Raw genomic sequence first — 12559 nt, 5'->3', positions numbered from 1 at the left:
GTAGATCTGTCTTTAGTGTAGATCTGTCTTTAGTGTAGATATGTCTTCAGTGTAGATATGTCTTCAGTGTAGATATGTCTTCAGTGTAGATATGTCTTCAGTGTAGATATGTCTTCAGTGAATGAGCCCACAACTCAACCAGTGGTCTCCTTCTTAAGCGAGTTTTATTGTGTAAGACCGCCAGAGGATAACAGGTGTGTGAAGGCGATCTGCCGTTATATGAGATATATGGATTAAAATAATTTTCTTTTGTGTTACTCATCTGTTTGTTTTGCTTTTTTGCTGCTGTAACAAGGAAATTCCCCCGCTGTGGGATGAATAAAGTATCTAATCTAATTATTGTTGTTGTTATTATGGTTGTATATATGTTATTAAACTTATTTTCATAATTATTGGTGTTATATTATATAAATATATTATATATATTAAGTGTATATATAATATACACATACTATATACATTATATAATATCTGATATATATTATAGTGTCACGATCGTTTGATTTTGATAACATTAAGAAAGTATTAGGTTGCAATTGATTATGTAATATACATTCAAATATTCTACTTTTTTATCATTTAATTTATTATTGAAGTATTTATGGTTTGTGAAATGTGTCATATTGTATTATAATTAGTAAAACCAAAGATTAGTCATTATGTTTAAACGTTGCATTTGCCACATCCAGTAAGGTTTCTAGTCCCACATGTATTAAATGAGTTGGGTAGTGGACGGTTGGAGACTGGGCGGAGTTAAAAGTTTGACCCCGCCCCTCAACGTGTCTGCGGGTCTGCAGTCAGGGGTAATGGACTCCTTAAACCTGCATTCTATCTGAATTCCAGCAGGGGGGACTCCTTAAACCTGCTTTCTATCTGAATTCCAGCAGGGGGACACTCCTTAAACCTGCTTTCTATCTGAATTCCAGCAGGGGGACACTCCTTAAACCTGCTTTCTATCTGAATTCCAGCAGGGGGACACTCCTTAAACATGCTTTCTATCTGAATTCCTGCAGGGGGGAGACTCCTTAAACATGCTTTCTATCTGAATTCCTGCAGGGGGAGACTCCTTAAACCTGCTTTCTATCTGATCTCCAGCAGGGGGAGACTCCTTAAACATGCTTTCTATCTGATCTCCAGCAGGGAGCGAAACATGCAGTTGCAAAAGGAGGTTGGTTTCTGTGGAGGTCTACGAGAAAGTGATCCACTTCTCTCTTGATTTATTACCTCAGTAAACATTTTCATGAGTTTATGGCTCTCAATCGCTATTTTTAACACTTCTGTAACACAGAATGATGTTCTTTTTTGGAATTATAGTCTTGTTGATTTTAAAATTGGCAATAAAGCAGGGAGAGTTTCAGAGTGTGGTTATGATGTGATTGCCAGTGAAAGTGGGTAACATAATATGTAGAGTGTAGGCAGCTCCTCCCTCTCTCCTCCCTCTCTCCTCCCTCTCATCTAAAATCATCACATCCATAACTAGCATGGCTGCACCCGTAACGGGAAACTCAACGACTCCTAGCAGATCTCCACAAACCAATGGACATGCTCTGTCCATTAATATACAGTCTATGGTTAGGAGGCGACTAGCCTGGCTTAGCGAAACAACATGAAGCCGAGGGAAACAGGGAGTTACTTGCTGTAACTATGTCTTTGGGTAGGATCGCTGAGTGTCTTACTGCCGCAGCAATGTTGCCAGGCAACCAGTGAAGATTCCATCGGGGGGGGTCTGATGGTTCTCTACCCCTATAAAAAATGTGCGAAAGATTTGTGTAGCAATGGAGTCTAATTGCCAAAGTTTTTGTACATTTTATTTGAGCTGTAAAATAAATCTTATTTGCATTTCTGCATACATGTCTCTCCTTATTGAATTGTGCATTGTTTATATAGTCATCACCTTACGCACTTTTTATTATTAGGGCTGTCAAAATTAAAGCGATAACAGCTAATAGTTCAGTTCATTCAATGTATCCAACAGAGGACCTTGACTCTCAAATACAACTTGAGCATTAACAACTTAAAAAAATATCCCTTTCAAAGTACATGAAAAAGATTTAAAAAAGTGACAATCACAATTTACCTATGAACAATCATGCAATTACTAGCGATTAAGTTTTGTAAATCATTGACATCCTTACTTATTCTATATCTATCTTTTCTGCCCTTCCTGTCTTTACGTCTAAAACAAATGTCAACAACCCGTCTTTAAATGTCAACAACAAAGTCTTCTTTTTATGAAAAAGAACTTTATTCATATTTAAGAAATGGTACAATATGATACATTACAGTAAAAAACATGGGACGAACAACATGTAGTGTAGGTAAGAACTGCAAATGTGTGCTTGTGTGTGTGTGTGTGTCTGTGTGTGTGTGTTTTCGTGCACTGCATCTATACCGGACTAAACTAAACTCTGTAATAGAGTTTCTCTCAACCTTTTATCTACACCAGCAGTTTTGATAAAAGCAAGCGAGCAACAAAGCTAAGCCACACCGGCAGCAAATGTATGGCCTAATGTCAAGTTTAAATTGTATTATGCTAGAAATGATTATGAGTATTTAAATAAACTGTGCAATTTTCACTCTTTTTTATAAGCACATAAAAATGTAGGTTTGCATATGGCTGTTAAATGTAGGGTTTTTTAGTTTAGATATCAGGACTCAACTTTGTTTCTTTGTTCTTTTCCAGTTATGACGTCTCACCCTGCCATAAGGGGGAGGGGGGAGAGGGGAGAGGGGGGAGGGGGAGGGGGCAAAGGTCCACCTCCTGTTGCAGGTAGCAATCTTACCACTTTTCCCCTTTGGGGTACAAACATAGGATTTACCAGGGCAACCAGACCACAGGGTGCAAGGGTTATTGGTTTATTTAAATACAATCCAAAAGGAAAAGCATTTCTGCTTTCCAAAAGGTGCACAAATAATCACAAAAATATAGTTTGAACACATTGAAATCAATTAATGAAGCCTCGGCTGTCCCTATTTGGCCCTGCAGTGGAATGTTTGCACCTGGATGCAGCGTGTGCTCTTTTATGACTCTATCTGACACCAGCGTCCAGCCCATTTCCTGGATGGGCGTTGCTTATTTGGCAGTGATGACCACCGGCATGTCAGTGGTGTCAGGTCCCGCCCCTTCCTCATCGGAATCGCTCCCAGCACTCTCATCGGATTCGCTGTCGGCCGCTCCGGGTGTGGCCGTGGCCTCCTCGTTGCTCTGGCTGTCCTCGTCCTCCGACTCCTGGCTGGCGCTGGCGCTATCGCTGGCGGTGCTGGCGCTTTCCTCTTCCTCTGGGGCGCTGGAGCTCTCGGTGGTGCTAGCGCTCTCCTCCTCCTCTGGGAGGGAGGCCTGGCGGGGGTTAAGTTTCTGATCCTGAGAGGTGCCAGAGGAGGTGTCCAGGCCCTGGCTCTCTACCTCAGGGGTGCTGGTGTCCTCCTCCATCGGGTCAGAGTGGACCTGAAGAGCCTGGGGGTGAGGCCGAGGAGGGACGGGGACATTAGTGTCTAGGATTTGTCTCGGGAGAACAGAAGAATCCATTTATGGGGTAAGGTTTTGTGGAGTTTTTAGGCTCTAGCTCTGGTTCGGTATATTGTTAACAGCATGGTTATGGTGGGATGTTATGGGTCCAACTGCAGTTATAAACCTTCCCTACAAAGCTGCCCGATTGGTTGGGGTTAGGCATTGACTTTAGTTTGGATAGCTTATTGATCAGGGGATAGGAACCAACTGGGGCCTGTACCTCACATGAGCATGGACGCCTGGCCAACCGTGGCGTGCAAATGCTGTTAAAGAGCGGGTCTTGCCTAGAACTGCAGTTGGATCCATAATAATATAGGCTACGTCCTCACTACATTTTCATGCAGTGTTTCAAAATAAAAATGATCTCTGTCCACAGAAGATCTTTGGCCCCAGTAGCAGAACTAATCTCATGATTAATCACATACACAGGGCATAAACGTGAAGGTGTAAACAGGAAGTAGATTGTCTGACGTTACTCAGCTGCTATAAATCCTGGGTTTACTATAAACATGAGGACAATTCATGTAACTGTGGCAACACTAGTGGTAACCATTTTCGGGGCCCTACTGTGTCCCTGCCCTACAAATGAATGAGATTAGTTGACTGCGGTATCATGTGTCCCTAATCACACGTCGATTTACAACAAATAGTGGCGATACTAGTCTTTCCTAACCACAGACTGTTTTAAGGTAAAGTTAGATAAATTAGCAGCGCCATAATTACAGACGTAGCCCGATAAATCCAGTCTCGCTCTGACAAGCAAAAGCCCTGCTGTCTATGCCCTGGTGATTGTTTTATATTTTAACTTACAAACAGCAGAACAAGGCTCTTGTTCATTGATTTGCACTGTAAAAAGTTCCACACAATTCAAATCTGGCAGCGCTCGGGCGCGTGTGTGTGTGACCAACTGTATCACGGGATTGCGATCGTTCCCCACCTACCCACTCACATCTCATTGAAAATGAATTACCAGTTGTGGCAATTGCTCCCAGTAGCTATGTTTCCATCCACACGTTTTTATCCGAATTAAGTGAAATCGAATGAAAAATGCCTTATGGAAACATTAAAATCCGATGGAATTTCATGAATATTGACGCAAAGGAAATACGTTCGGTCGGATAGACGGCTTCTGCGATAAACAGTAAAGTTATTTGCTGAATAAATAATGAGCTGCAATTAAGTTTGAAGACCTTTTACGGTTGCAGTTTCCGTCCAGTTTTTCCTCTCTGTTTGCATACTTGGTGGGTGTCAACAAAGACAGATTTCAGTGGACGGACGAGGAGATGAGAGACTTATTGACTTTCATTTATCAGGAACTCGCGAAGGAAATGGCCGACAAGGGTTAGGACAAGCCGTGGGACGTCCACCGGAGTAGATGGAAGACGCTCAAACAGCAAGACATGTCTCAATGAAGAGTCTCGCAGCGGTGCCGGAGGGACAATAGAAGGCAAATTGCATCTGCATCGTCATAGCGGTGTTGATAGCGTCATTGTTTTCTATGTCGCTATCTGCTGGCACTACAACTTGTCCAATACTGATCATTTGTTGATAGACAACAAAGGCGCGATCCATTTTGTCTAGAAAAACTTTGTTCGCAAATGTTTGCTTGAATCAAAATCAATTCCATATACCAATTTGATCACAAAAAAGCATGTGACGTCATTACCACAGGTTTTTATTGGCTTTAAAGCCATTGGACGGAAAAACACTTTTACCAGCTTTATTCACGTGAGTTTTTTTACCGACCTTCAGATAATTCTATTGACAAGTGGATGGAAACTTAGCTAGTGTGAAAAGGTCTTTATGCTGTTAGGAAACTCAAACTAACCTGTACCTTGTACACTGTCGGTGACTTCTCCACCTCATTGCCCTCTGTCATGTCGTAGGCCATCTTCTTCTCCGTGCCGATAAACTCGTAGGACTTGTAGGGAGAAGGGACCTTTTGGTAGGATTTGTCCTCCACGTAGACGATGGACTTGTAGTCGCTGGGGTAGCCTCCCAAGCTGTCGCCGCGGCCTGCGTCTGTGTCGGTGACGATGGAAGGCACGATGGACTCAGGAGTGGTTGCAGCCACGGTTTCCTCTGTCACGACCACAGGGGCGTCGGTGGCGGTAGCGGGGGTGGAGGACTCACCCGACTCTGAGCTGTCACTAGATTCATCATCGTTGGTTTCCTGGAGACACAGAGGTGGTAAGGTGAGATGTCAGAGAGATGGTGTTGGGGGCATCCAGGCAGACATGCCTCGCCTGTACCTTCCTATGGATTTCACCATCTGTGTTTCGTCCCCGAAAATCCTATTTGCTGAGTTAGCTTTTTGACAAATATTCGACAAGATTTAGTTTGGCACAAAACTACGAGCTTGTTAGCTTAAGTAGCATTAGCTACTAGTTCTGTCCAAAGTAAAGTCAAAATTTGACTGAAAAAAGTGTTAAAAAATTAAAGTTACCAGGAAAAATGTATACACATGAAACCAAAATGAAAGCAGGTCTACAATATTTGAGGGGTTGCACTCATGTTTGAGACTAAATTCTATTATGTCTGTATTTTATCGACAGTTATGAATTCTGACTGATTCGGTAGTATTTCTTGTTTTGTTTGTTCGTTGTGCATTGTGTCTAATTTGGTTGAGTTGTAATAATCGTTACCTGTTGTCCTCTTAACCCTAACCCAAATTGAAGATTTTTTAAAATTTCCACACACGTTTTTGCCAGTGAGCCTGAAAGCATCTCTAGTTATAGTAAATTTAAAAACGTATGCAAATCACAAACTATCACAGATCAGAAACCTCTAACATATGTCTAAGTAACATCAAAGTTTTCTCAAAGTGGGTAGTCTACTGCCTTCTGCAACATATTCTAAGTCTTAAATTTGTTTTTTGCTGCTTGATTTTTAATAACTGAGGCTTATTTACAGTCTCAGTTGCCAACCTTGTCCACTAACACCCAGAAAATAGACTTTATGCTCTATATGTTGCCAGATCTTTTATTGGTGTATCACTTACACTCTCCTCTGTGTCATCGTCATCATCATCGTCATCGTCGTCTTCACCGTTGACAGTGGCTGTGTCTGGGGATGAAGTTGTGTCCGTGTCGTCAGACGTGATCTCAATGAGAGCCTTTGCTGCCGCCTGCTGTAGAGATCGTTCAAACACAATGATTGATCTAATGCAGGGATCTTCAACAGGGGGTCTGGGGCCCCTAGGGGGTCCCCAGAATCAGTGCAGGGGGGGCCTCCAAATTATTGTAATTTTAGAATGTTCTTTTCAAAAATGTAAGTCTCAACATTTATTCAACATATTATTAGCAAACCTAAATCCCCACTGCTATGGTAGTCACTAAGATAGCCATCCACATACACAGTTCATCCTAAGGGTTCACTATGCTAAATGCACTGTACGTTTAACATTAAAACATGATTTATGAAATGAATAGCAGGCTATTTTAATAGCTTAGTATTCAATGCAAAAAAGGTATGAAGGCCCTACACATTGTTGTAGGGCCCGGTTTATTGTGCAACTTCATTTTATACAATATATGTAGTAAGGGGTCCCTGCTCCGTCTCTCTCTCAGTTAAAAGGACCCTTGATCTAGTAAAGGTCTCACCTCGTCTTCGTCTGAGCCTTCTGGGCTCTCGTCTGAGCTGGCAGCAGCAGCTGCCGGTTCTGCAACAATGTTCTGCAACGTAAGAGAGACACAATAATGTGATGAAGCTTTTTTTGGTACTTCATGTATGTCACATGTCTCAGAGAAAGGCTGTCGGGCCTCCGCCGACTTCCGTGTGATTAAGACAGGGCCTCAGTATGATGTATTGATGATTTCTTTTTCTATTATTATGATGTTGTCTTTCAGGGTTTCTGTACCAGACACAGATTAAACCCAAAAAACCCTGAATGGTCACTAGATCCCTGGGTCACCTCAATTTCCCATAATGCAACTCAAGTCTCTTTTAACGGTCCCTGCCTCCATAATGCCACATTTTTCATGCTCCACACCTTCAGTTTGTAACCCAGATTTTCTGTTAAACATTTCCTCCAATATGATGACATCATCAATGAAACATTATAAGAGAAGAGTATTACTTGTACAGGAGCTGCACGGTTCTGAGGACGTTCTGCCGCCTGTTTACTGAGGGCTGGAGCCGCTGGCCGTCTCACCTGTGGACAACAACCAACATCAGTCAAAGTGGAAAATTCTTTCTCTCTTTCTCTTTCTCTGTCTCTTTCCGGATACTCACCGCTTCCTCGGAGCTCTCTGAACTGCTGACAGAAACCTTTCTTGCCTAAAAAGCAAACAAAGCTATTAAAGAAATTGAATCGAAAACAAACCACATCTAATGTCGAATGAGTATTGTCATCGAAGGACAAAGCTGCTGTTCTCAAGTCTGCAACAGTTGTGAACAGAGAACATGACTCACCGGCCGGCAGAGGACTGTGGCGAAGAGCAGAACAAAAATAACGGCCACTTTCATTTCTGTGTCTGGACGGGGCAAAAACCAGAAACACACAGTTTGAAGTCACACAATAACACATCATCGTACAAAACAATAAAAACATAATGATGCACAGAGAACGTACGGCACCAAAAATAGTCGTGCGGAGGCCATAACTTCAGAGGAAACACAATGCCATGTCAAAGTGAAAACAAGCTGCTAGTCTCCTCGGTAAAACCAAGATTCCTTCCTAAAAATGGAGGCTGCATGGGCATGTGCCTGTTAACTAGCAGTGGCACTTCCTGAGGCCTTGAAGGTTCACAGGAAGTCATTAAGTCTTAAATTACAGACCTAAGCAAGTGGTTGTGTGTCCTTGACAACTCTGTTTCGATACAGTAAAAACGTCCTGTCATCAGAGCTAGAAAATCACATCGTTTCAGTGCTGGGTTGATTTAACTACGAGTCCGGATGTTTCTGGCTGATTTGGGTCCAGAAGATGTGAGAAAATAACAGGTATGAAGGAGATGAATGTGGGTGTTTGGCCTTAAAAGATTTAAGGGAGTAATTCATTTAACATTTCGAGGTACTACCGTGTGAGTCTAGTTTACATTTTCCTCATCACTTTGCAGAGCACCCTCTGAGATGCTTTCTTGTAATAGATTAGACTTAGCTACTGTTTCTTTTTTTTAGGCATTAGGACAGAAATCTGCATGAGCTGCCATGGTTTTGTCCATAAGCAGTGGCAAATAACGCAAAATGCTAAACTAGCATTCAGAAAACAAGAGGAAGTAGTACATTTGTTGGGAACTTGGTGCTGTGGTACATTGTTTCCCAAAAGGGCTTAAGTTTGGAGTACTGCAAGGGGTGCATGTGATTGTTTCATGCATAATTCTAAAATAAGTATACCATACTAATGGAAGAATAGTAATAGATTCTAAACATTTGAAATAGCATTTAGGGGGTTTTAAGTATTAGGGCCCTATTTTAATGATCTAAGCGCACGGCGTGAAGCGCATGGCGCAGGTGCGTTTAAGGCGTGTCCAAATCCACTTTTGCTAGTTTGACGGCAGAAAGAAGGGTCCGTGTGCCAGGCGCATGGTTCAACGCGGTTGGACTTAGTGTCTTCATTAAGTCATAGGTGTGTTTTTGGCGTAACATGCAATCAACCAATCAGATTGTCAGGTGCGTTTGTACCCTGGTGCATCGCTATTATGATGGCGGATTTGCACGGTTGTATTTTTATTTTTAACCTATTGCATGTTTGTGTATGTGTGTGTGTGACAAGCATAGTGTGTGCAAGCTGTGCTTAAACCTTAGGGTAATTTACTAATTAGTTGTTAAAATTACAATGAAATGCTGCGCTATTGACTTTAGACCAGGTTTTGGTTGGTCAGTGACGCACAGGATCACTTCCTGCTGCCTCAAGATAGCAATACGCTAAAAATGCACCTGAACACACCTCACTGTAAGACCAGCACGCCTGTGGGCGCAATGATGGGCGCTGGTGTTGTAATTGACAACTAGCAAAGACGCTGGTGGCACAATAAGGCCCACAATGTTGTTGTTTAGTAAATCAGAGACACTGATGGTGCATGGCTGTATTTACCACTTTAAATAGGCTTTTTGGTGTTTAGGGGTCCAATAATTTCAATTTCAAAAGGAGGGGGATTATTTAAAAAAGATTGAGAACCATGTACACCCTAGTACATGTAAGTATATCCAGCAGCAGGACGGTGTATGTGGGACTGAATCCAAATAAACTAGATTGTGTGTTCTTGGTAATGAAAGAACATTGATCTGTTTTTAACCCTTGTATTAATAGTTTTCAGACAACAATGGAGCTCAATGTAACAGAGGAATAAGATATGTCAGGCATGTACAGAGACAACACTTGGTAGTGGGATGAGTTCATTGTTGGTTTTGGTCTCGGGATTTGTTGACAGCAGCAGTCTGAAGGAGACATTTACAGTGAAATATCTGCAAAAATTTCAATATTTAGCATCCCTCTTTCACTGCAGTGATTAAACCTTGTTAACAGCAGCTTTAAAAACATTTCTCTGTCTCTCTGTTCCCCTCCCTTATACAAACTTTTCTTTTTGTGTATGCTGTGGGAGGAGCAGTCAGAGTGTCTGGATCTATCTATAATGATGGACTCTTCCTATACTGTGTAATTCACCCAGTTATAACTGGAAAGCCACAGTGCAGCAGAGACATGATGGACGCCCATATGACTGTATATGTGTGTGTATTTCTGTACGTCTTTCTTTGAGATGGCCAATTTACATTCCAAACCTGGAGAGAATGGACTTTTTGTCTGGTCCTCACTTCGTCCAAGGGTTGTTTAAAGGTTCAGTCTTTGTTTCAGGGTTGATAATAAGTGGTTTTGGGGTTGGGGTTAGACACGGTACTATAGTGGTTAGGGATAGAGAAAAGTTTGACATTTTCAGAAATGTGCTTATTCAATTTATTTGCAAAACCTGTATGAGATGATTGAGTCTCAATGCTATAAATATCAAGCTAAAGCTAGCATGGGAAGTAGCTTAGCTTAGCATAAAGACAGCGGGGGAAAATGTCCAAAAGTAACAAAATCCGTCAACCAGCCATCCCAAAGCTCACTAATTAACATGTCATAACTTCTCTGTTAAATTGAAAAAGTGTAAAAACGTCAAGTTTTGATTTGACGAGAGTTAATGGGCCATACTTTTTTCGTTTGCGAGGGACATTGACTTCCTGGATTCTAATAGTCGTGGTGAGGTTGCGAGTCTACCAGTGACTTTGAGACTCAACCGGTCGACTACCAGCATGCCTCTCTCTCTTCAGCTCTTCAGTTAAAAGCACGGTTAACTGAGCTGGAAGTTAATCAGGATGTGTGTGTTGTCAGTGTGTTTACTCAGCGTGGTTAGTCAGGGCTGGACCTGGTCATGTAACATCAAGAAATGACTTCCCTGCTACCCACATCTTCCCCTTCCTGGCTTCACTCTGTTACAAATCAGCCAATCAAATGCAGCCGCCCCCAGCTTCACCTCCAACCAATCCCAGGCCGACTGCCACCACCGTAAAGTCTTAAAAAAGAACTCATAATTAACTGAAATGAACTGCAGAGCTTTTATGGTGGATAACTAAACCCTAATGTTGCTCCACAAGTTCTAAACTGTGTTCTAAACTGACTTTTAACTCCTGGTAATGTACAAGTGAGTATGAAAATCAGTCAAAATTAAGTTGCAAGTTGTTTTGTGTAAAAGCCATCATGCTGCAGTTGGACTCCAAAGCAATGACCCTTTACCCTAAGTCCATTGCAGAACAATGTTGCCATTCCAATCTATTATTGAGTTCTACATTTGAAGAAGAACTTGTTACACAAATTGTCAGTACCTGGAAACTACATTGTAAAGATTACAGTGCTTTTTAAAACACTTAAAAAGTAGTTGATTTGTAAAAAGATCAAAAATAAAAAAGAGTACACAAACAGTATTAGGAGACCACTAAGGTCTATATAAAAGAGACTTCAGATACAGTATTAGGGACCACTAAGGTCTATATAAAAGAGACTTCAGATACAGTATTAGGGGACCACTAAGGTCTATATAAAAGCATCCAAAGAGCATCATGTAACGGGACCTTTAAGAAAATAAAATTAATTTAAATTAAATTAAATATTTTCGTTGGATGATTGTTTGCAGGGGTAGTTTTTGTAAAATTAACATTTTGAGTGCTTCTTTTTACAAAGTTGGAAGAAGAAATCCATAACGAAAAATGACCCGACGTGTTCACCATGTGTGATAGTTGAACATGTCATTCTAAAACCGCAGGTGTTAATCTGCTGCTGTATCAGCCAGCATTCTTCTGGGCTGGCTTTCTACAAGGTGTTGGAACCTGGCTGCAGGGATCTGCTCCCATTCAAGTGCATTAGTGAAGTCCAACACTGATGTTGAGTGATAAGGTCTGGCTCACAGCTCTTTGCAGGCTAGTTGGCCAAACTGGGAAAACAATTTATTTAAAGAGCTACCTTTGTGGCAACAGTTTGGAGAAGGCCCTTTGTACAAAGATTGAATCACACTTTTAGTCTAAAATGTCACTGCATGTAGCATTAAAACTTTGCTTCATTGGAACTAAGAGGCCCGGGCCAAACCATGAAAAACACATACTTTTGGCAAGTCTATTTTTGGTACTCTATTTCAAATGCATGAAAGAAAGAATTCTTACTATTTAGGCTAAACAAAGTCTATTTCCTGCAGCTTATACAAACATTAACCTGCCCTCCCACTTCTCGTCACACCACCGGTCTCTTGCAAACACTGTACACAGTGAATCTGTCGTCATATGTTGATTCTGACCTTGTTTGAAGCTTCAGGACTTCAGTGGCTGCAGACTGTGGAGCAGAAACAGACAGACGTGCTTTGCCTTTAGTTTATCTCCCGGGTTTCCCTGGATGTTGTTCACTGCTCAGTGATGCTGCTGCTCCTATAGCCGAGGCTCCTGGTTGGCTTATAAACCCTCCAGCCTCAGGCAGCAGCCAATCAGCTTGGAGCTTGTGATGTCATGAGTTTAACCGCTCCGTGGTCCACCTCTCCTCTCTCTCCCACTCTTCCTGTGGTTGGTGCTGTGGTGGTGTGGGGCGCACAC

General features: G+C 41.8%; 1 protein-coding gene across 3 annotated transcripts in view; it reads right to left on the bottom strand.

Moving 5' to 3' along the window:
* Positions 1 to 2620: 2620 nt before the first annotated feature.
* Positions 2621 to 12559, bottom strand: part of spp1 (secreted phosphoprotein 1) — a 19840-nt gene continuing 9901 nt past the window's right edge. The window contains exons 1-8 of one of the 3 annotated variants that reach the window (XM_032539425.1): positions 12271 to 12398; positions 7922 to 7983; positions 7742 to 7786; positions 7587 to 7661; positions 7111 to 7182; positions 6510 to 6638; positions 5337 to 5681; positions 2621 to 3454 (exon numbers count right to left, since the gene is read on the bottom strand). In XM_032539425.1, the coding sequence (XP_032395316.1) occupies positions 3074 to 3454; positions 5337 to 5681; positions 6510 to 6638; positions 7111 to 7182; positions 7587 to 7661; positions 7742 to 7786; positions 7922 to 7975 (1101 nt within the window). In that variant the 5' untranslated portion in view covers positions 7976 to 7983; positions 12271 to 12398 and the 3' untranslated portion in view covers positions 2621 to 3073. Of the gene's footprint in view, positions 3455 to 5336; positions 5682 to 6509; positions 6639 to 7110; positions 7183 to 7586; positions 7662 to 7741; positions 7787 to 7921; positions 7984 to 12270; positions 12399 to 12559 lie in introns of those variants that run through there. The other 2 variants (XM_032539427.1, XM_032539426.1) reach the window with 2 other exon arrangements.

This window comes from Etheostoma spectabile, chromosome 16 (genome assembly GCF_008692095.1).
Source record: "Etheostoma spectabile isolate EspeVRDwgs_2016 chromosome 16, UIUC_Espe_1.0, whole genome shotgun sequence".
In the NCBI taxonomy this organism is placed as follows: domain Eukaryota; kingdom Metazoa; phylum Chordata; class Actinopteri; order Perciformes; family Percidae; genus Etheostoma; species Etheostoma spectabile.
The sequence above is the reverse complement of the archived record's forward strand: the minus strand, read 5'-3'. Positions and strand labels throughout refer to the sequence as shown.